A 23,408-nucleotide genomic window follows, 5' to 3' on the forward strand; every position below is an offset into this window, starting at 1 on the left:
CAGTTGGGGACAAGCAGGCCAGCAGTGGGGGGCAATCAGGCCAGCTGGAGAGGGTAGTTGGGGGCCATGAGGCTGGCTAGAGAGGGCAGGTGGGGGCCATGAGGCCGGCCGGGGAGGGCAGTAGGGGGCCATGAGGCTCGCAGGGGAGGGCGGTTGGGGGCAAGCAGGCCGGCAGGGGGGGAAGTTGGGGGTGAGCAGGCTGGCAGGGGGGTAAGTTGGGGGTGATGAGGCCAGCAAGGGGGGAAATTGGGGAGAGAAGGCTGGCAAGGGGGGCAGTTGGGGGCGAGCAGGCCGGCGGGGGGCCAGTTGGGGGTGAGCAAGCCAGCAGGCAAAATGGTTAGGGGTGATTGGGCAGGCAGGCAGGTGAGCGGTTAGGAGCCAGTGGTCCTGGATTGCGAGAGGGATGTCCGACAGCCGGTTTACCTAAACCGGCAGTTGGACACCTCCCGAGGGGTCCCAGATTGGAGAGGGTGCAGGCCGGGCTGAGGGACACCCCCCCTCCCCCATGCACGAATTTTGTGCACCGGGCCACTAGTATAAATATAAATGTCACATCAAAACTAAACAATTTTATGGCAAAAATTTAATTTGTGCATTATTTTAAAATTTGGATTAAAATTCAATGAAAGTCCACTTAAAGAGCCAGATGAAAGAACTGAAATAGCTGCAGTTCAGAAATAAGAAAGCTGGTCTGGCTGGTGTGGTTCAGTGGTTGAGCATAGACCTATGAACCAGGAGGTCATGGTTCAATTCCTAGTCAGGGCACATGCCTGGGTTGCAGGCTTGATCCCAGTAGGGGACATGCAGGAGGCAACCTATCAATGATCTTCTCTCATCATTGATGTTTCTATGTCTCCCTCTCCTTTTCTGAAATAAATAAAAATATTTTAAAAAAAGAAATATGAAACCTGAAGAAACAGAAATTAGAAACAAAGTTCAACCAGCTGAATATGTGAGTCAAGAAAAAAAAAAGAGTTAATATAATATAATATATTCACATATATTATAATCAGAGATATCCTTTTAATCACATAAATACACAGAATAACACAAATTTACAAACAGTATAATGAAAATAAAATTACAAGTGATACAAACCATTTTTCTGTTGAGTTTTGTCATTATATCTCGTGCAAGCGTAAAAAATGCCTAAAGATAAACCAAAAAATTGCATTATTATATATTTATAATATATTTTTAAATAGAAATGTAGAATATTTTTACTATTACATTATAAATATATTACTTTAAAGCTTTTAATTTAGAAAAGAATATAATTGTAATCATGACTATTATATCTTATTTTTCAATTACATCACAAACATTTTCCAGTGTTATCAAACTATCATTCATTCGTCAAATATTTTCTGCACATAATATCTGGCCAACTTCCCAAAATGACAGGTTTCAGTTATGCAGAGCTTCCTCAGTACACCCAGAGCACCTGGGGGGCAGAAGCTCTGTCTAAGCCACCCCTGCACACCCAGAGCGGGGCACGGGGCCTGATCTAGAAGATGCTGAATATCTGTTTAATCAGTGAATGAACAAATGTTTTACCCTATAGCTCTAAAATATGTTTTTATAAAAATCTCTGTCTTTTATTGCCAATGTCCTCTTTCAAATCACTTTCCCTCTTATACCTTATATAATCTTAACATTCCAAAATCCTGACAGTGTCTACAGCTCAGTTAAACCCCTCACCATGGAAATCAGTTGAAATGCAGGTAGGGCAACTCTGATTCATCTTAGTCGCATTTTATGCCTAGTGTCTCGTGATCCAAACCAAACATTTTTTAACCCTATCATCCCTACTTTGTTTCTAGGGAGCTAAGACTTAAAGCTTCTTCAGTTGTGTCTATGCTAACTCCACTGTTACGTCAGTCTCTTTGTTCCCAACCATGCTTGATGCCCCAAAAATATTTAGCAAAAGAACTATTTCCAATCAAGTTAAATAGAAACAATACGTAGCTATTACTATCACTCACTATCGGTGTCTCACTGTCACACTGGTCACCCGTAAGGCTAAATTTCTAAGTAAACCCATCCCAGTGGTTATGAGGCTAACCAACCACACTAAGTTAAAGCTCTGGGAAATTGCTAACTTCTGCAGAACACCGGGCCAGATTAAGCAGCTGGGGAACTCCCAGCTCTACACTTCCATAGCTCAATGCTGTCTCTAAGCCACAGTTGTGATCAGGGCACAGGTACTAACAGAGACCTCAGCCTACTCCAGTAAGCCAGGGTACTGCGTTCATTCTGTGGGAGAAACCCTATGTGGGCCAACTCAGTGAGCAAGCTTTGCTCCTGCCTCCACCATTAGAGCAGACTTAAGAGGTTCCCCTCTTTGTGATGGAAGGAAATCCTTTTGTGGCAAGCGGAAGGAAGCATTTTTCTGCTTATCCATGCTGATCTAAATAAATCAGTAGAGAGTTCCTGTTTCCTAACACCCATTAGCCAACCTGAATATGAGTTTGTTATTTTTTTAAAAAGTTATGATCATTGTCCACTATCCAATTAAGTCATTTAAGCCTCAATTTTTAGCTATGATGATATGGCGAACAGTGAGTAGCCTAAGAAATTAAATATTTATGAAATCATCAGTATTATTAAGTGAATTATATATATTAAAACATATTACATGTAATATTTTCATGACCAGTTTTTAAAATGTTTTTATAAAGAAAATATTATCACCCGGGCTGGTGTCGCTCCATGGTTGGAGTGTCAGCCTGCGCACTGAATGGTCTCGGGTTCAATTCAAGGGCACGTACCTGGTTGCAGGTTCGCTCCCCGGCCCCAGTCAGGGTATGTTTGGGAGGCAACCAATTGATGTGTCTCTCTCACATGGATGTTTCTCCCTCTCTCTCTCTCTCTCCTCCCCTTCCCTTCCATTATCTCTAAAAATCAATGACAAAATATCCTCGGGTGAGGATTAACAACAAAAAAAAAATATCAGAAATTCTTCCCTTGGTAAAGAAAATCTATTCTTAGAAGACTTTAGATGGTTAGATTTTCTTTAACAGTTAACTTACTAAAAATTTATTAAAGTACTCTCTAGTAAACACACTTTCTTACTTCTACCAAATGCCATCGTAGTACAATATATCATATATATCATGTTAATCTACTTAAACATGTACATTAAGGGAATCTGTTCAATAAGCTAACAGTTTAATTCTCTCTCTCTCTCTCTCTCTCTCTCTCTCTCTCTTTCACAGACAGGAAAGTAATAAAGACTCGCCTGCTATAGGCCACTATAGGATGACATGAATGATGATAAATGAGCAGAGGAAGACACTGCATTTGGTCAGCTAGTGCAGGGTTTCCAGCTTCCCAAATACAGGACAAAAGTGAACTTAAACTGAGCATCTATCTTCTGTTCAGTGAATCTTATATTCACGTCTGTATTTGATTGCAGGGTGTCCCAAAAATATGTATACATATTTGAACAGCTGATCACTCACTCAATTTTCACTCCTTTTCAAGTTTAACTGATTTGAAATAATGGGCAAAGCTTTGAACAAAGCAAATTTATCCACTAGACTTTTTTATAGGGATACATAAAAGATAAAGTTTAAAGTCCAAAACAAGCAACAGTTGACAAATTGAGGGCACACAAATACAAACAAAATGATTCTTGATGTTTGCGATTCCTTTGCTTCGCATTATCAGCAATGCCTGGACCAGAACCAGTCATCAGTCTGAAAACAGGCATTGACAAAAAACACTATTCACTTCTGTGGATTCTTTTAAATTTTTTTAAATGAACTGTATGTTAATAAATATTCAAAGTATGTACACATTTTTTGGGACACCCTATATATTCTTTGTGGAGGTTGGGTGCTAGAAATTCAACAACCAGGTCCACATAAAAGTCAGAAGCACAGCAGTTCACAACATGGAGGTGGAGTTCACACAGGCATCACTAAGTCAGAAAATAACAAGGCTTTGAGAATCGCTTGAACATAGGCAGATAAGCACTAGTGCTACTATATAACAAGTCACCAAACCTGTCTTTCTTTCTTACCTCTTCTACATTTGTACTGGATTTTGCACTTGTCTCCAAGAATTTAATCCCATAGTCAATTGCTAACTGAAAGGCAAACAGAAACATTTAAATATAGTGCAAGTTACTTGAACATATAAAGCACTTATATTTTCTAGGATTTTCAAAGTCCCAAAGGTCTATCTAGTTAAGAACTCTCGTGGTTCTCAAATCTCTTTGCTTCCTTCTGTGTTTGAATTGAGATCTAACTTAATCATCATAAGCAACATGGCACCACTTCCACTCACAATTTAATACAGTACTTCTCTTTTTTCCTATTATACTTTTAGTTCTCTATACTTACAAGAAAAACTATGACACTCACCCCCTACCATTAATTTGGGATTCATTCACCCCTTTTATCTGTTCTGAAAGTACAATTCTCTAACAGTGACTATACTGATTTTTCATTATTTTTTTAAATAAATTGGCGCTTAACAGAAAAGCTTAAAATGCTAAGTATTCATTGCTTTGGTTTCTATTGATTGTGACAAATGTGAACTCTTCCATATTTCCATCTACTCCCAAAGAGTTCCCAGTTCATTTATAATAACAAGATTAAGAGAATGTTTTTAGGTAAAAAAAAGTTTCAGATTGAAAACACACACACACACACACACACACACACACACACACACACACGGCTAAAACAAAATTACCAGACTTAAAAACTGAAGCTTCTACATCAATTTAGAAAATGTCACAGAAGTAAACATGCACATATAATAAACTCCTTTGCTTTGCATGACACAAAACAGAGAAATGCCTATAAGTGATTAATAAATGACATCCACAGCTTGATGAGTTATAAGGAGTTAATCATAATGACCTAAATTTATTGTGTAGTACAATATTCCTTAAAAAATGAATTAGAGAATGATTACTGTTGAACTTCACCTATCCTATTAATTTTTTCCAAAGGGAATAAATTACTTTAACTTATGGACATGGAAGAAATAGCCTGAACTTTAAGCTGCAGGAATCTGAAAAAGAACCAATTTGTATCTCCCAGAAAAGAGCAAATTCTTTAGGAATGAGTCATGACTACACAGTATATAGAGTTGGATCTCGAATACTAATTCGTACCATTCAAGTATAGATTATATCTCTTTGTTGTTTTTAAAGGATTAAAATACAGATATTTTAAACACCTAAATCAATAATTATACTAGGAAAATAAATGCTTAATGTGAGTAGATTTGAATCTTTATGCATTCAGTTCAAATTTACCTTCTCCCCTCTTTCTTTTGACACTTGTCTTTTGTCATTCATATCGCATTTGTTACCCAGGATCATTCTTTCCACGTCTAAAGAGGCATGCTGTAGGAAGGAAACAGAAGGTTACAAAAACAGCCTGAAAAAGACAGTTATTCAATAGACAAATCCTAACCTATTAGGAACATACCCATGAATTTAATAATTAGGCTAATCACCTTTCACTGGACACAAGACATGATTCAGAGCAAGTTTTAAAAGATGGGAGGAGGGGGGAAGCTACAATAAAAAAAGGCTATGCAAACTTTCTTCCCAAAGGCTCACAGTCATTCTCATGTCTTTTGGTACATGAACAAACAGAAATAAAACTTATGGTTATCTAACAACAAAACTTCCAAATATTAGTTTGGATCAAAGAAGAGAAAAAACTTGGTCCTGAGTGAGCCAATGGAGAAGGTATTCTGGATTCTGAATTACTTAAAAAATAAATTCATGCCGAAACCGGTTTGGCTCAGTGGATAGAGCGTCGGCCTGCGGACTGAAAGGTCCCGGGTTCGATTCCGGTCAAGGGCATGTACCTGGGTTGCGGGCACATCCCCAGTGGGAGATGTGCAGGAGGCAGCTGATCGATGTTTCTCTCATCGATGTTTCTCTCTATCTCTCTCCCTTCCTCTCTGTAAGAAATCAATAAAATATATTAAAAAAAATAATAAAAAAAAATAAATTCATGTAGGTTAATATAATTGTGTACAAAATTATTTCTGAGTCAGATTTCTTTTTGAAATATAAAAAATATAAGATCTTAATGCTAATCAATCTAGAATTAAACCAAACTTCAAATATCGAAGATGGAGAAAATGTTAGAAGGGCAAAACGATAAGTTGCTGGAATAAAGATATACTTTTGCCAGTCAATCAGATGATGAACCAGATAGAACCCAGGAATCAGATGTTTTAATCCTGCTCTCCTTTATAAAGGCTGTATTAGCATAAGCAAGTCACTTCTTTCTGGCCTCAGTTTTCTCTTGTGTAAAATGGGGACTCGGATTAAATTACTTCTAATTTCTGGCCGAAGTTTAAAATTCTGTGAAACTGCTCCACCGTCTGCCTCCATCCCCCATCCAAATCCAGCAGGGCAGTCAGACTGCAGATGGAGATCTCGCCCTCCATGGCACGCTAAGCGAGCGCCTGCCCTGCCCATGCCCTACTTCTTCGCAGCTCAACTGCCTCTTCCTGAGACAGGCGGCCTTTATAAGCACCCAGCAGGTATCATCATTCCAGTATCATCATGATGATCTCCAGTACCACCATTCTCTTTCCATATATACCTCTTCAATGTTTCTTATCCAATTTTTAATATTGTCGAAGGACTTTTCATTTGTGATGTCATAGACCAGCATGATTCCCTATAGGAGAAAAACAGATCTTTATTTAGTACAGTATGTATTTAAAGTTATAAAATATAATGTAAGTGTACTCCGCCCCTCCAGAAAGCTTTTGTTTGTGGCTTTTTTGGTCTTTATAAAATACTTTATAATATTTTAAAGTATGGAGAAGCAAAAATAAATAAATAAATTCTCCCATTGCCTCACCAGGTAATTAAATACTGTTAACATTTTCACTGTTAACCTTTAATGAATTAGTGATTATGGTGAAGATGATACACCCTTTCCACCTGACTACCTATGATAAGAATCGGCACTAAACTGGAGCTGAGAGAGTGTTTAAGTTAAAACAGAGACAGCACCGAGAGGAAGAGGCAATCACTTCTGCTGTGCACTTTTTATTCAAGTAGAAATTGCCTTGCTTCTCACTCCTACGCTAAGATTGTAACCATACCACTTTAAAATTATGTCTTTTTATATAGGCTGATCAAAATGTCACTACCTGCCAAAATAAATCACAGGCATTTAAAATATAATACATTTGTTATGCAAGTTTAATGAAAGGCATTGTCATCATATTTTTAAAGACCCCATGGCTGGTGTTTCTAAAGAGTTTATCTTCTAAGTGTTTCAACTGATACCTGTATACTAATATTCCAAAATCTATATCACAGACCACACTTCTGTATAAAGCACTAGATCCACCCACCCATTCACCCATTCAGATATCTACTATGTGCCTGATACTATACTAAGTATTACCAACAGTGAACAAGATAGACAAGGCCTCGTCCTCTCATGAAAACAATAAACCAATAATTATGCAATTAATTATAATTTTGATCATTGCTATGAAGTACTAGGAGCTCAGTACAAATGCTAATCTAATCTGGTTGATGGGCTGGGTGGTTAGGGAAGGCTGCCCTGAGAAAATGACATTAAAGACAAGTTCTGAGGACTGAGTAGACCTGGACTGGGCAAAGGTGTGAGGCTGGGGTGGAGAGGTACCTGGCACATAGGAGAAACGTTATAAATATCTTGCTGACCAGGAAGGCCCAGAACCCACTGGACTGAGTGAAAGAAAGTCAGTTTGGCAAAAGTGTGCAGATCCCATTGGAGAAGAGCATAAAGATGTGGCCAAAGAGATAGACAAATGGGGTCAGATGTGACTTGGAGACAACTAATTGGGCATCATTTCCCAGATGTCCTCTGTGGTCACTGAAAACTCAACTAAGTAAAACACGAGGTTGTCTTTGTCCCCTCCAAACTTTCCCTCCCTTCTTGTGCTCTCGTTTTGATGAAGGGCGACACAATCCCGCCAGCCAGCCCAAGCGGGCCCCTGCGAGTACTCTCCTTCACAGACAGCCGGTCCTGCAGGCCCAACAACCTCAATGGTTCCCGAATATGACACCCCTGCCTCACACACATGAACGGCATTTATTATATTCTCAGCAATTAGCTTTTACCTGGATTACTAACAGAGTCTTTCATTGGTATCTCTGCTTTCATTCTTAACCCCCTCTAATCCATTCTCCATAAGGACACTAGAGTTAGCACTTTATTGAGACCTCTCCACTGGACTCATAATTAAATTAAAATTTCTTAACATGGTAGGCAAAGTACTTCAGGTCTGGTTTCCAACTTGGTAAATAAATATAAAAATAAATCATATAAAACACACATATACACATAGATAAAAGAACCCAGGAAACAATGAAATTTTAACAGAAGCTATCTCAGGGAGGTGAAATTTTGGGTAATTTCTTGGGATTTTCAAAGTTTCCTATACTACACGTAACCTTTTGATAACCAGAAAAATATGTATTATTGTTTAAATGGCAAACAGTAATATCCTCTATCCTCCCTCCTCCCAGCCTGGAATGCAAATATTTCACTTGGCTACATAGTAAAGGAGATTTTATAATTGTTAATGTAAATAATTTTTTAAAAAATCAAAGAGGAGAATTATATACTTAAATGGTTAATTTTGTTATGTATATTTTACCACAATTAAAAAAAAACACCTCAAAATGGAACAGAATAATTCCTGATTCAAAGTATTCAGCTGCCTATAATATTAACATTAACCAAATAATTGCCATCACTCTACGACCCTTTGGGCTATATGGGCAACCTTGATCTTCACCGCCTGTCTGTCAGTGGCACTCTAGAGCGCTAGCACGGGAAGTGTGAACACAGTGTAGTGGTTAAAGAAACAGGCTCTGGTCAGAGGCATCTCCTCAGAGATCCCGGAGACGTTATTTTATCCCTCAGTCTCCATTTCTCATTTGTAAAATGAGGACAGCATGTTTTCCAGGCTGGATTCTTTTGCGTATCTACTGAGATATTATGTATAAAGTACTTAACCTAGAACCCAGGACACAACGTGGACTCAGTAAATGACAGCTAGCTATTTTTAGTTTGTATCTTTGGTTTCAATAGCAGAAACCCTTTGGCTATTTCTTATGTAAGCAAACTGGCATTATGAATCAGTTGGAAATACAAACTCAAATGTACTAGTTAAAACTATATATCTGATATCCTATATAATAAAGGCCTAATATGCAAATTGTCCGCTCAGGCAGTTGTTTGACTGAAAGACAGGGAGTTCTACCGCTCACTATGACGTGTGCTGACCACCAGGGGGCAGCGTGGAACATGGCGAGCGTAGGCGACGCTGCGCTGGCAGTGGATGGCAATGGAGGTGCTGCAGGCCCTGATGGGCCCCAACAAGAGAGAGCGAGACCACAGCGGGATGGTGGAGCAGGTGAACAGGGGCCCCATCAACCTATCCATCACCCTGCAGACGGTGACCAGTGGCGGAGGGGGGCGGGGGCTGCCGCCTCGCACCCAGGCACTGACAGAGCCGGGTGGGGGACCCCCTGGCCCCGATTGATTGCCCGGCAGTCAGGATGGTGGAGCAGGAGAAGGGGCGGCGCCAGGCCATGGCGAGGTGCCAGGCAGGGCTGCAGGGCTGCAAGGCTGGGGGCAGGAGCTGGGGCTGCAAGCCCAATCCCCGCAGGCCACCCCGAGGGACCCCACCTGTGCATGAATTTGTGCACCGGGTCTCTAGTATACCTATAATAACAACAATTTCCTCAAGTCCTTAAGACAGTGTTTGTCTATGAGAAGTATTGATAATGCAATAATATGGTTCTTTTCTCCAAAAGTCCAATTGTCCATCAGGGCTACTGCTATGCCTACAAATGTTGCTGAATAGTTTGAAATAGACAAAAAGGCTCTGTGATGGTGGCGGATTCCAATGCAGTGCTTATCAACATGCTGCATACCTAAACCAACCACAATAGACCTGCCAGGACCACCACTAGCTGAAATAAGAACATGCCCCCACAGGAACATGATGGCCCCACATGCCACTGCAACAGATGACCTACAAGATCCAGGACTCAGCATAGCAGGATTCCCCAAAGATTTATCTAACATTGTTTCTGGTCTGAAATTTCCCACTGATTCACCCCTTCAGCACGTATTTATTGAGCATCTACTATGTTTCAGGCACTGGCATTACAGCAGAACAAAAGAGACAAAAATCCCTACCTTCAAAAAATGGAAAAGATAATACTATCTGAGAATAGCAACAATTTCTAATTATCTGAATAATGTGAAGAAAGACTAGGCAGTAGACAAATGAAAAAGCCAGGCAATTCTCAAATCTAAATTAAATAATGCACTTCAATGCCCTCTTTCCTCATACCATGAACTAGAGTTAGACATCCAAGGAAACACGCTCCACACTCCAAGAGTTCCTGCCCACTCTCTAGTGAAAACAAACAGGCAAGTGGTATCAATACATCACTCATGGAAAATAACAAACTGGCCAATAGAAAAGCTTGTATGTATAATCAAAATTACCTGTAAACTATTCTAAATCATCCCTGCTAAAATGTTCTTATTTATTCCTAAAATTCTTCCTGGGGAAAACAAACAACAAACAAACAAACTTCTTCCTGGTAGGACAAGGTAAGTCCCTTCCCTTTGATTATAATCTAAGCAAAATAGAGAGTAGCTGACAACTCTTTCTTAAAATGATGACCTTTCATAATCATCAAAGTGTGAGGAACACATACATATAAAGTGCTTACTGGTGTGTAGTGTCAAGGTGATAAAGCTTTGAAAAGGAATCCCCAATATTTCTGTGGGGATGAATTACTGGTTCTCAAATAGAGGGTGAGTAGCAGTGGAGGAGGAATGGAAGGCAGCATGATGATAAAGGGATCTGTGGATTCAGATCACATCTTCCTGAAAAAGGGGACAGCTCTCGCCCCTACAGCTGTCACCCTGACACTACTCCCAGGAACACAAGTCTTTTAGACAATGAGCTGGATATGATGGCAGCTGGTACCCCACAGTCTGTCTAGGTCAGTGATGGCGAACCTTTTGAGCTCGGCGTGTCAGCATTTTGAAAAACCCTAACTTAACTCTGGTGCTGTGTCACATATAGAAATTTTTTGATATTTGCAACCATAGTAAAACGACGACTTATATTTTTGATATTTATTTTATATATTTAAATGCCATTTAACAAAGAAAAATCAACCAAAAAAATGAGTTCGCGTGTCAACTCTGACACGCGTGTCATAGGTTCGCCATCACTGGTCTAGGTTGAGCTTCATGAACTCAATTACTCAGCCCTCTAAGACTCTCTGAGGACATTGAGTTTCAGCAAAATTCAAAGCTCCAACTAGTACTTGGATTAGGCCTGAAAGCCAGAGAGAAAGCCTTGGTCTGGGCCTGACATTCTAGGCATGGTTCAGTACAGCTCTGCTTCTAAGCTGCCTTATTCACCACTGTACTCCCAGCAACACGCAGAATCTGCTCTGAGCCAACAAGCAATATAACTGGGTTGTATAGATGAGGCCTTAGGATGGAAATTAGCCAAGGGGTGAGGTTATGATAACAAGGATAAGGCTACTATGTAGCAAAAGAAGGACTTGGTAGTTAAGATTCATCAGATTCTAAACCTCAAAGAGTCACATATCATTCAGCTACTTCCTGGCCAGCTGGCAAAACACTGGTGGAGGAGCATCCAGAGAGCTGAGCCATTAGGAGTGGATGAAGGGACCTGGTGAGAGGTAAGGAATGATGGGGCAAGGCTGAATGATGAGAGGGTGCAAGCAATGAATACTTAGTCACAAAGCTTGTGGTTTGCTAAGATGTGGCAAAGGTATTAATAAAAGGAAAAATCACAAAAACATACAATCACTCAGGATATTTATACGAGTTCTAAAACACCTACAAGCCAATTACCTATTAATATTATAAAGACTAATGGCAAACTATATAGTTACTAAACAGAAAACATTTTATTTTCACATCAAAAAATCTATTTTCCGCCCTGGCTGGTTTGGCTCAGTGGATAGAGCATCTGCCTGTGGACCAAGGGGTCCTGGGTTTGATTCTGGTCTAGGGCACATGCCCAGGTTGCGGGCTTGATCCCCAGTAGGGGGCGTGCAGGAGGCAGCCAATAGATCAGGGGTGGGCAAACTTTTTGCCTCGAGGGCCACAATGGGTTCTTAAACTGGACCGGAGGGCCGGAACAAAAGCATGGATGGAGTGTTTGTGTGAACTAATATAAATTCAAAGTAAACACCATTACATAAAAGGGTACGGTCTTTTTGTTTTTTAGTTTTATTCATTTCAAACGGGCCGGATCTGGCCCGCAGGCCGTAGTTGCCCACGGCTGCAATAGATCATTCTCTCTCATTGTTGATGTTTCTCTCTCTCTCCCTCTCCCTTCTTCTCTGAAATCAATAAAAATATATTTTAAAAAACAATATGTCCCCCCCTGTACTAGACTTTAGCTTGAATCCTATAAACTTGACAAATGAATATTCATGTTTTACTTTCCCCTGAAGAGTTGCAAAATCCCCAAACACTCACCATGGCTCCTCTATAGTATGCTGTCGTGATGGTTCGAAATCTTTCCTGACCTGCTGTGTCCCTAAAATTTTAAACAAAGGAGAGAGCAATTTTAAAAGACATCACCAGCAACACTGAGGAGAGATCATTCTGGTCTGCTCACAAATGCAGTGGTTTCAGGGGAGGGGAATAAGATACAAAGGGAGCCTGTGTGTGTCTGTGAGCTGGAGGCGGTGGTGGCCACGGGAGCCTGTCAAGAGCTCACAATGACTTGTGTGAAAAACTTGGACTTTGATGATAAAAGCAGCAACAGGGAAATCCATGGCCTGCTAGGAACCGGCATGCTGAATTAGTCGAATACATATTGGGGGAGAACAGAATAGTTCTAAATTCTTGGACTCCTAGAGGTAGTTATAATCGTTTTAATAAATGCCTAATGATTATGGCATTTTGCTCTCTTGAGTGAAAGTCTGATTTCTGTACAAAGAAAGCAACTGGGCTGGACTTATTACTGTGTAAGTTCTGCTTAGCCAAGCACACTAAAATGGGTCTCCTCGAGAACTTTCTCAGCAATGGAGCCCGTAATTAAATGGGAACCTGGAGTTTAACACATAATGGTTGACAATGTTTCCAAAGACTTTCCAATATGAACAACAGTGCAAAGTTACATGAGCTTTCATATATTCTTGCTTTTTAGCTGATGGCGTACCATTAGAATACATTCTAAAAAACACAAATGTTTCCAATTACATTTATTGAAGTAAGTCCCTGTAAAGCAGATCAAATTTACTTGATATCTGGGAAAATCAATATTCCTAAATTTGCTACTTACCAGCAGAACTAATTCACTCCCTGTGCTACTAAGACAAACTAAATTGTACAATTTAACTGTAGGGAAGAAAGAGGCACTTGTGAAAATATACTAGAAATCTAATGCATACCAAACCCAAACAAGAGATGAAGGCCCAAGGGAAATATAATAAATTAAAAACATTAATAAATCCCTTAATAATAAATCCCTTAATATTTATGTAAACCTTAGAAGATAGTCTCAGATGATGCTCACCACAGCCCAGTGTGTGTTATTATCAGCATCCTTATTCTGCAGTAGAGGAAATGGGCTGGGGTGGGCTGTGGTCCCAGTTCTGCCACTAACCAGCTCATACCCTTGAATGAGACTCAAGCCACCTACATCTTGGCTGTTTAGTGCAGGGCCAGGCCTCACCTCAGTCATCTTACCCGACCCTTCTGTCACTGATCAGGATTAGCTATACAAGGCACTTATTTGGCACATGGCAAAGAAGTCATGGAGAAAATATAAGCCAAGCACCTTTAAGCAGACCAACATATTATTGATTCTAATACACTACTTGATTTAGAAACAGCTCTGCAGTGAGGCTGGAGGGGAAACCCTTCCATATTAAGTGCAGGCTGTGAAGACTAGATAGAGACCATTTGCTGCTGAGAGTACCCATAAGCAGTGCCCTGCTGTTATATTAAACTCTAATTAGCTGATCCCCCACAGGCGCCTAGAAACACTCCCTATTGTTATGATCAGGACATAAGCACAGAATCAGAAATTCTCTTTACTGTCTCCCTAAAACACTGTTTTATATCTTTAAAATATTTGGCTTCTTACTAAATACCAATAGATGAAAAGGGTAGTCTGTGGTAACCTTCACAATGTTTTCCAGTGACAGATACTGGGAACGACTATGCTAATATATAAAACTGACACGATGCTCTGGGAGATTTGGGTTGTTGTCAGAGCTTTATCACTAACCACTCTAAATCCTAGTTTCCTCCTTTGTAAAAGTGGTGCTAGTATATTTCAATACAATGTTCTCATTCTATTCCCATCCTGAGATTCAAGGAAGAAAATCAGTCTAAAAAATAAGTTCATATACAGTGGGGCCTTGACTTATGAGTGTCCTGACTAACGAGTTTTTTGAGATACCAGCTGTCTCTCGGCCGATTTTTTGCATTGAGTTGACAGAGTAATTTGAGTTAGTTAACGAGCTCCTTAACGAGCTCAGTCTCAGAACGAATTAAACTCGTAAGTCAAGGCCCCACTGTATATTACGTTACTATTTTACCCTGTATAGTCTGTGGAGCTCTCAATTTCTAAGCTATGTCTGCTACTGTCATCATCACACATTAGACCAGTACACATCAAAAACCTTTCCCAAGGCTCCAATTCTATGTGGCTCACCATGGAAGGCCCTGCACTGAAAGAAATTAAACCAGCTTATAGGAGGTTAAAAAAATAAATCTATGAGTTTCTGAGTTCAAGTAAAAAATATTCAACCTGGCAATCTGGAAGAACCATATTTATTCACTGCAGTTTGACAGATGCTTCAGGAATGAACCAGTCAGATTTGGGTGGTCTTAAGGAGATCTTTGCCTTGCATATTGCAACATGAGAGATGACAAGTATGACTTCTTTCTCCCTATTGCTAGTCTAGTGTTCCCCATTTTTTTTTATTTAATGAGAAGACATATACAAATAAACGATAAAATATCAGAGCTGGAGGGGAACTCAGATATCATCCGTTTAATCAATCAGTTTACAAATGAAGAAAAGTAGGCTCTAAGAAAGGAAGCAACTGGCTCCACGTCCTCAATTTAGAGGTAGTCCTGGCAAGAACCTAGATCTGCACTTCCTGTTTAGGGTTCCTACCACTTGACTACTAAGCCTTATCTGATTTCACAGCTGCAACAACTACAGTGAAATAGTAACATACACTCTAGAATTTAGTTTCCTCCCCGATAAAATTAGCATTTGGGAAGAATGAGCTCTCAGATCTCTTCTGGCTGTGAGTTGGTGAGGATACCATTCCTTACCTGCCCACTCTTGGTGGAGAGACCTGTGAATACTTACCCATTTCCCCTTGGTTCTGACAAAGAAAAGATGTTTCAGCTATCACAGAATAGCTCTAACTTATCACAATGCACATTTAATTCCCACATTCAATTCCTAAGTAAAGTAGAAACTCTTATGTGTGTATATAGTGTATATATATATCTATCTATCTATATATATATAGATAGATAGATATAGATATATATATATTTACTTACCATATCTGAAGCTTAATTTTCTTTCCATCAAGTTCTATCGTTCTGAAAATCAATTCCTGCCAGAAAAAGAAAGACATGCTAAATTTCTTCAAATGTAATCCAAGTCTTATTAGAAAAAGAACAAAGATTTCTATTGGGAAAAAAAAAAGTTCTCCAACGCCCTGGAAAATGTGAACACAGAAGAGGGTGTGAATGGTATGTCTGCTCTGAATCCAGGCTGAAGAAAGGAATTACTCTGCAAAGAATTCCTACACATGTTAAATGCAATGTTTTATATGTGTCATTATTTTGACATAAATGGATGACATCCCTCAAAGTTACATAAGTTGGATAGATTGAGAACATGCCATATTTTCTACTTCCTGAAATACATATAAACAATGTTTCCTACCCCGCCCCCCCCATGCTCGGTCTGTCCCTAAAGACAGCCATGGGACCTCTTCACAATGTCTTCCTCATCTCCTCCTCCAGTTGTTTCTTTAGAATCTGCAACTGGCTAAGCAAAAAGCAAAACAAAAAAACCCCAAACAAACAAATAAACAAACAAACAAAAACCCTGTCTATTTGAGGGCAGGGATGGGAAAGCCTGAATATTTATTTTATACAGTTAAGAAGTATTTTACATACATTTTAATAAATGTTCCCCGCATCTTACTGGCTAGAGCTGAAATAACTAAAATAGTTTTAGCCCTGGCTGCACTTTAGAATTACTTGGGAAACTTTAAAAGTTAACAACAAAAACCCCTTATAACTAGGCCTGCTCCCTTCCCCAAATTCTGAGATTCTGACTTAAATGGCCAAAGGTAAGGTCTGTGCACTAGTAATTTTCAAAGCTCTCTAGGTAATTAATTCTAATACGAAGCCAAACTTAAAAAGCACTCAACTGAGCCTGCCAGGTAGCATGAGAAAGTCATCTGGGGCTCAGGTGGTCGCTCCAAGTTCAACCCCTCCCTCACCTATTTCTTCCCCACTATGGCGGCTCAATACTTATTTAGCAGTTTCAACTACAAGGACCACAAAGTCCTGGACAATTATCAGCATGCTCTGTCAGGAACAAGCTGCCACTCTTTCTCTAATGGGACCTGTTAGTGAATACAACTCGGTTGCAGTTTGCTAAATCTTCATCATCTGGCTACTCAAGCTTTATTTTAAAATTTTCTATTCTTTTGCATTCTATACAGAACCCTGGAAAGCGGTTTCCAAGGCACTTAAAAAACACACATGTCAATTATGTATCCTCTACAGTGACTGAAGCATTAACTGTAGTTATCTATGGCGTGGGGAGAGCCTTCAATGGCTATGCTACACAACATTTCTATATATCAACATTGGGAACACCCCAAAAGGCCGCTTGCCAGCTCCAGCTTCATATAAAACCAAGTGGGTTTTCCCCTTCTTCTTTGTGTGGCACTTTCCCCCCGGGACCCTTTTTAGGTACTTTTGTGGATCTTGAAATAGACAACTATCACACCCCAGCTAATCTAGTAGGGCAGCATCTCAATATTCGTTCCCTCACTAATAACCACCGCTACTGTGAGCAAGGACGATCTGAGACCCAGTATCCCAGGTTATCTGGCTCATGTTTCCTCCAGGCACCTCGCTATAGCAGGGTTGGCAGCGGCAGGGGCAACACTTAGCAAAACCGTATAGATATTATTGTTAGCATCACACAGATTTTACTGTGGCCCTCACTCATTTACGATTTAATACGCACTGATTGTTATTGTGATTTATCTTTTTACACATCTCTGAGTCCAGTGTAACAAAGGCCCTCGAGGAATTCTCAGCTATCCTTTACGGTTTTTTGGTCCAGACATTAAGAACAGTATTCAATTAACAGGTATTCAATTAATGTTTCTTGATATTAACATTTACAAAATTCATAATTTTCCAAATTCATAGAAACAGAAAATAGGATGGTAGTTCCCCGGGGATGGAGAGAGGGGGAAAAGAGAGTAGTTGTTTAATGGGCATACTGCTTTAAGATTTGCAAAAGATGAAAACTCTCTAAAGACTTGTTTGACAACAATGTGACCATATTTACTGAACTGTACACATACAAATATGGTTAAGATGATAAATTTTATGTGTGTGTGTGTGTGTGTGTGTGTTTAAACCATAATAAAAAAGAAGAAAAATCCATGACTTTTAAAATGTAGACTGTATAGCTGTAAAATTAACTTTCTTAATTGGAAGGCTACTATCCAACATTCCATGATTTAATAGTTTACAGTTTACATAAGAGATGATGTATATCAAATGCCTGTCCATATGAATACTTTCCTTATTCTGGCTCATTGAGATTGTAACTCCTGTTCTTCCAATGTTGTTTTTGCCTGTAGTTGGGAGTCATGGGCAACTTTTCCACCTTCATTCAACAAAGCCATTTTGAAGCTCCCTTAAAGTCTCAATTACTCTCATTCATTTAAGACATTTAGGAAACTTTCTACTGACCTAGCCTTTTGTTTTTTGTATTTGTTAGAAGGATTACCTTTCTGTTATCTGAGGAGGTTTTACCATTATCTGGGAAACTTAACCATCTTTTCACTATTCAGCTGTTTTCAATGTTTGTAAGAGTTGTGAACTGGTATTTAGCTTTTGTTTATGCGCCTGTCGGGAGCCAGTTGATAGACAAATGCTGTAAGCATAGTCAAATTAACACAACTTTAATTTCACTAAAAATGGAAAATGTTGTTTATATTATTATTGAAAAGCACAGAACCTGGAAGTTAAAAGACCCAGACTGTCTGTTAGGGCCTGTCATTAACAGCTTTTCGGAGGTTGATTAATTGCTCTGAATCTCTATATCCTCCTCATCCTTAAAAAAGATGGAGAGGATCTAACAGGTAAATTAGATAACATGTATGATTGTGCTGTGGGGACTCTGAAACTCCATATAAATGTAAGATATTACACATCCAGATTCTATTATCCTGCAGATCGTGTCACATCACGCAAGGATTATAATAGCTTCCCAGGACGCTGTGCCCACCTCTCTCCCTGGTCTCATTCCCCTGCCCAACACCGTGAGAATAACGTTCAGCAATCCCTGAGGTAATGCACCTCACTACTTAAGAGGCTGTGGATCCAACTTCCAGCTCCCTCAGTCTGGCAACACAGCCTCTTCCACTGGATACACCGCTCTCCCGACACTACCTCTGCCGGTCTCCCTTAGGCCTCTGTTCCTCGCAGGGGCCTGCACCCGTCCTCCCCGCTGCGTGTGCGTGGCCACCTCACTGGCAGCCTTCTCTGAGGATGCCTCTCCACCCATGCAGTTCTTCTCTCCCTCCCTCCTTCCTCAGCTGTCTACTCAGCCATGTCCATCGCTTCTCCCAGGCCTGCCTTTGGCCTGTAATTCAATCCGGTGTTATCTGGCTTATTAACATATTGCTCTGAATTGGTCTCACATCAAGCAAGAGCTCCATCCTCTCTGCCAGTCAGGCTGCACACAGAAACATGTGCACAGTAGATACTAAGTGAAAGGTTAATATGCTTACAACATCGCATAAAGGTTAAATGCTACTACACGTGGAGAGGGCTAGGAAAACCATGGAAGTCCAACGTGTTCTTAGTTTACTACGTAACAAGAGTACGGATGCTGAGAAATCTTATTACAGTAAAAAAATGAAGATCTTTATATTGCACTTAATTTGACAACAATATCAGTAGAATATATAGTAGATTAATAATCACTTTACTTTTTAAAGGAAAAATAACTTTCTGAGGCTACTCCAAGACTAAAAGAATAACCACTCATAAGAAGACTAAGACAATTATATCAATTAGGATGCTTTCTGCTGCAACAGAAACCACAAATCAAACTATCTTAAGGTAATTTGTTGACTCATATAACATGCCCAGTGGTGAGTTGGGGTTTGGAGGTGGCTCAGTCCAGTAGTTCCGGCTCATTTCTCTGCATCTCCTTTGGCTCTGCCCTCCTGGGAGTATCAGTTGCATCCTCTGACTGATAGCAGTTCCTGACCACAACAGCAATACCAAGAAGAAAAGAGATCATCTTCCTGTGTCTCTTTCTTAAAAGTGAAGAACTGTTTCCCCAAAGCCTCCAGCGACCTTTCCTTCAAGTCTCATTGTTGGATTTATAACCAGATTTATAACCACGGGCATGTCATGTTCTGGGGACTAAGGCTGAGTTCCTGAACCAATCACTGCCTAGTCAGTTAGCAAGATTCAATTAATCAAAACCTATCCTAAATTTAGATTAATCAAGTCCCATTCCCCAGAGCTGGGTCACTCCTCCAGATCCACAGGCTACTAAAATTAGGAGAGCAGAAAAGATGTTGAATCAATCATAATATCTGTTAGACTAATACTCAAATCTATCTAATGAATACAACTTCATATTCATAGCCATATGAAACAGACAAATCATAACAGCTATCCCTACTACCCTACCATGAAGGTCATTAAATTTCGTGATAACTAGAGTACTTCTTGGAAGGAAATTTCGCCTAGTCTTCAGCCACCAAGCAGGAAATATGAAGATAAAAAAAGGACAATGAGCAACCCAAATAGCGAAGACGACATCTCTGTGGTTAAACTGTGATCACTCCCAGGAGAGCCCTTGAGCCCACAGTCCCAAAGGCCTGGCTTGTGCTCCAGCCCCAAATGATCAGACTGCAAAGGAGGGGCTGTCATATCAACAGCAGCAAGAGCTACATTACAGCCTATCCTGCAGTAAGAGAGTGCCTTTTTTCCCCATTTAAAAGGACTATATAACTCAAAAAACATAGCTTTGAAGGGCATTACATTTTGGGTCAAAATGCCCTTCCGTTCTCGATCGCCTTTTAGAAAGCATCACTGTCTTTTGGCAGCATATCATACAATAATTCATGTTCAAAATCATGACCCTGAGTCATCCCAACTCATGAACAATCCATGAGCCACCAGGCTGCATGCAGACTTCCCAGCTAGCCACACAGCCCCACATCTACATTCTGGAGACAAGACTCCAACGTTGCTTCCATGTTTCTGAATGTGCCCTGTTGTTAATTTTTTTATGGCTGAAAGCAGCAGTGCCAGTTTTCTCATTGATATTTATCTAGTCAATAAAATAGGAAATACAAATTATAAGAAAACATTCTCAAGGGACTCAAAGGCTAATTTTGAGTTAAATACACACACACACACACACACACACACAGATTTTTACTTTTTATGAACCCATTGTACATACTATACCAGTGATGGCGAATCTTTTGAGCTCAGCGTGTCAGCATTTTGAAAAACCCTAACTTAACTCTAGTGCCGTGTCACATATAGAAATTTTTTGATATTTGCAACCATAGTAAAACAAAGACATTTGTTATATTTATTTTATATATTTAAATGCCATTTAACAAAGAAAAATCAACCAAAAAAATGAGTTTGCGTGTCACCTCTGACACACGTGTCATAGGTTCGCCATCACTGTACTATACACTATAAGGAGGTAGGGAAGCAAATGTGAAAGAAATCCTAGATTTCTAGACCTTTTAGAAAGTACCTTAGAACCCTGGCCAGGTAGTTCAGTTGGTCTGAGCACCGTGCCCATACGCCAAGGTTGTGGGTGCAATCCCAGGTCAGGGCATATACGAGAATCAGCCAATGAAAGAATAAACAAGTGAAACAACAAATCTCTCTCCCTCTCTCTCATTCTCTCTCTCTTTTTCCTCTCTCCCTCCCTCTCTCTCCAAAATCAGTACAAAAAAAGTACCTTAGAAATTGTTGAGTCCAGTCTTCCCTTTGTACTGAGGCCTAAGAGACATGGCAACTTACCAGATTCACTTACCAGATTCACAAAAAAGGATTAAAAGTGAAGTTTGGCATTTAAAGATCAGGTCTTCCCAAACAGACATGTATAAAAATATCCATGTCTCCTGAGGAGGCTTCCTCTTTAAGGGTCACAACAAAACCTTAGCAACAACGGAAATGTCCACAGTAGGAGAATACCTTGGTATACAAGGGAACACTCATGAGCAGTGAACAACAGCCACATCTATCAACATGAATGAATCTAAAAACAAGGTTAAGTGAAAAAAGCAACTGCAGAAATTTAAATAGTCAAACCATTTCTGTAAATTTTCAAAAATTCCCAAACCACCCTGGCTGGTGTGGCTCAGTTGACTGAGCTTCTTCTTGTGCACCTAAAGGTCACTGGTTCGATTCCCAGTCAGGACACATACCCAGGTTGCCGATTTGTTCCCTGGTCGGAGTGCATACAGGAGGCAGCCGATCGATGTTTCTCTCTAACATCAATGTTTCTCTCTTTCTCTCTCCCTCTCCCTTCCTCTCTAAACCAATAAAAACATATTTGAATAAATACCCATACCAACAGTATGTATCATTTTTATATATACCCAGGTATAATTTAAATATAAAAACATGCATGAGAATGATTATCAACAAAATCCAGATAACTGTTACCTTTGGAGAGAAATGGAAGAGGAGGGACTAGGGAGGCACTTCAACTCTGTAAGTAATTGTTTTTTTTTGTTTGTTTTTTTTTTTTAATATATTTTATTGATTTTTTACAGAGAGGAAGGGAGAGGGTCAGAGAGTTAGAAACATCGATGAGTGAGAAAGATCGATCAGCTGCCTCCTGCACATCCCCCCACCGGGGATGTGCCCGCAACCCAAGTACATGCCCTTGACCGGAATCGAACCTGGGACCTTTGAATCCGCAGGCCGACGCTCTATCCACTGAGCCAAACCGGTTTCGGCGAGTAATTGTTTCTAAAACTACGTGGTGGTACATGGATGTGGAAGTGTTTTATATTATGCATACTTGGAATTACTCATAATTTTTAAAAAGCAATGATTACTTATCTAGAAAAATGAGATGTGGAGGCACTCATTCACTCCTGGTAGTAGAAAAATCAAACCAAATTTTAGAGATGAAAGGCACCTTCTAGATTTAGTGGGGAGGCAGAGCAGGCACTACTTCCCACCTTTGCTCCATTTAAAGATGGCCTGTGATCAAGAGCAAGACTGGATCAAATTCAGAAAATGAGGGGGCAGAGCAGGGGCTGGTGCTAGAGCAAGGAATGCTGGCTACTCAGATTTTAAGCAGGGGTTCAGGGCCATTTCCTTCCGTGCCTGGAGGAATAGGAGCTTCCATTTGGGCCAAGGGCAACAGGAAGAAGACACATTTGGTCACTGCTGGGAGTGGCACTCTGGTTGGGGAACAAAGGAGTTCTGATTTTTCATTCCAAAGGCTGGAAGGAGGGAGCCAGGACAAGGGAGTGGGGGAGGGGGCCTCTGCCCTGCCCCTCTGAGGAGAAGATAAAGTGGGACTTGAGGCCTGAGCCTTGTCCAGGCCATTCACAGGAACAAGAGCTGGCAGAGACTGGATAGTGAGGCTCTAGTGAAGGATATGAAGTCAGCACTTATGAAAAGACAGCTTATCAGATATGTCTCAGAAACCTGTGGTGCAACTGGAGGGAGGGCTTGACCAGCAGTACAGAGGGAAAGAAACTTTGAACCAGACTCAGCCCCACAGCTAACAGACCTAACAGGGAAAAGGAACTTAGAATGACCAGTATTGGGCCACCTTTTATTCCACAAATTAGATATAATTTAACATGGAAAGGGAACAGATTCACAAAGTTATTTTTCACTAAAGTCAAATTAGCCAACAGATATTAATAATCTAACCTTTTCTGTCCAGGAGAATAGGGAGGTTTCCCCTGGGTTTGTGAATGAATGAAAGGATACCGTTGCTGCAGTGTGGGAAAGAGTGGGAAGGACTTTTCCTGGCCTTAAGACTAACTCTCTGGGGCCAGCCAGTTGTCCTGACCTTCAGCA

The 23,408-nt window shown here is 40.2% G+C and overlaps 1 protein-coding gene across 1 annotated transcript in view; it reads right to left on the minus strand.

Moving 5' to 3' along the window:
- RAB8B (RAB8B, member RAS oncogene family) overlaps positions 1-23,408 on the minus strand; it is a 62,604-nt gene that overhangs the window by 3,844 nt on the left and 35,352 nt on the right. Inside the window, exons 3-8 of the mRNA XM_023757828.1 lie at positions 15,606-15,661; positions 12,546-12,606; positions 6,588-6,665; positions 5,276-5,365; positions 4,028-4,093; positions 1,099-1,149 (exon numbers count right to left, since the gene is read on the minus strand). Of these exons, the coding sequence (XP_023613596.1) occupies positions 1,099-1,149; positions 4,028-4,093; positions 5,276-5,365; positions 6,588-6,665; positions 12,546-12,606; positions 15,606-15,661 (402 nt within the window). The remainder of the gene's footprint in view (positions 1-1,098; positions 1,150-4,027; positions 4,094-5,275; positions 5,366-6,587; positions 6,666-12,545; positions 12,607-15,605; positions 15,662-23,408) is intronic.

This window comes from Myotis lucifugus, unplaced genomic scaffold, assembly GCF_000147115.1.
Source record: "Myotis lucifugus unplaced genomic scaffold, Myoluc2.0 scaffold_115, whole genome shotgun sequence".
Lineage (NCBI taxonomy): Eukaryota > Metazoa > Chordata > Mammalia > Chiroptera > Vespertilionidae > Myotis > Myotis lucifugus.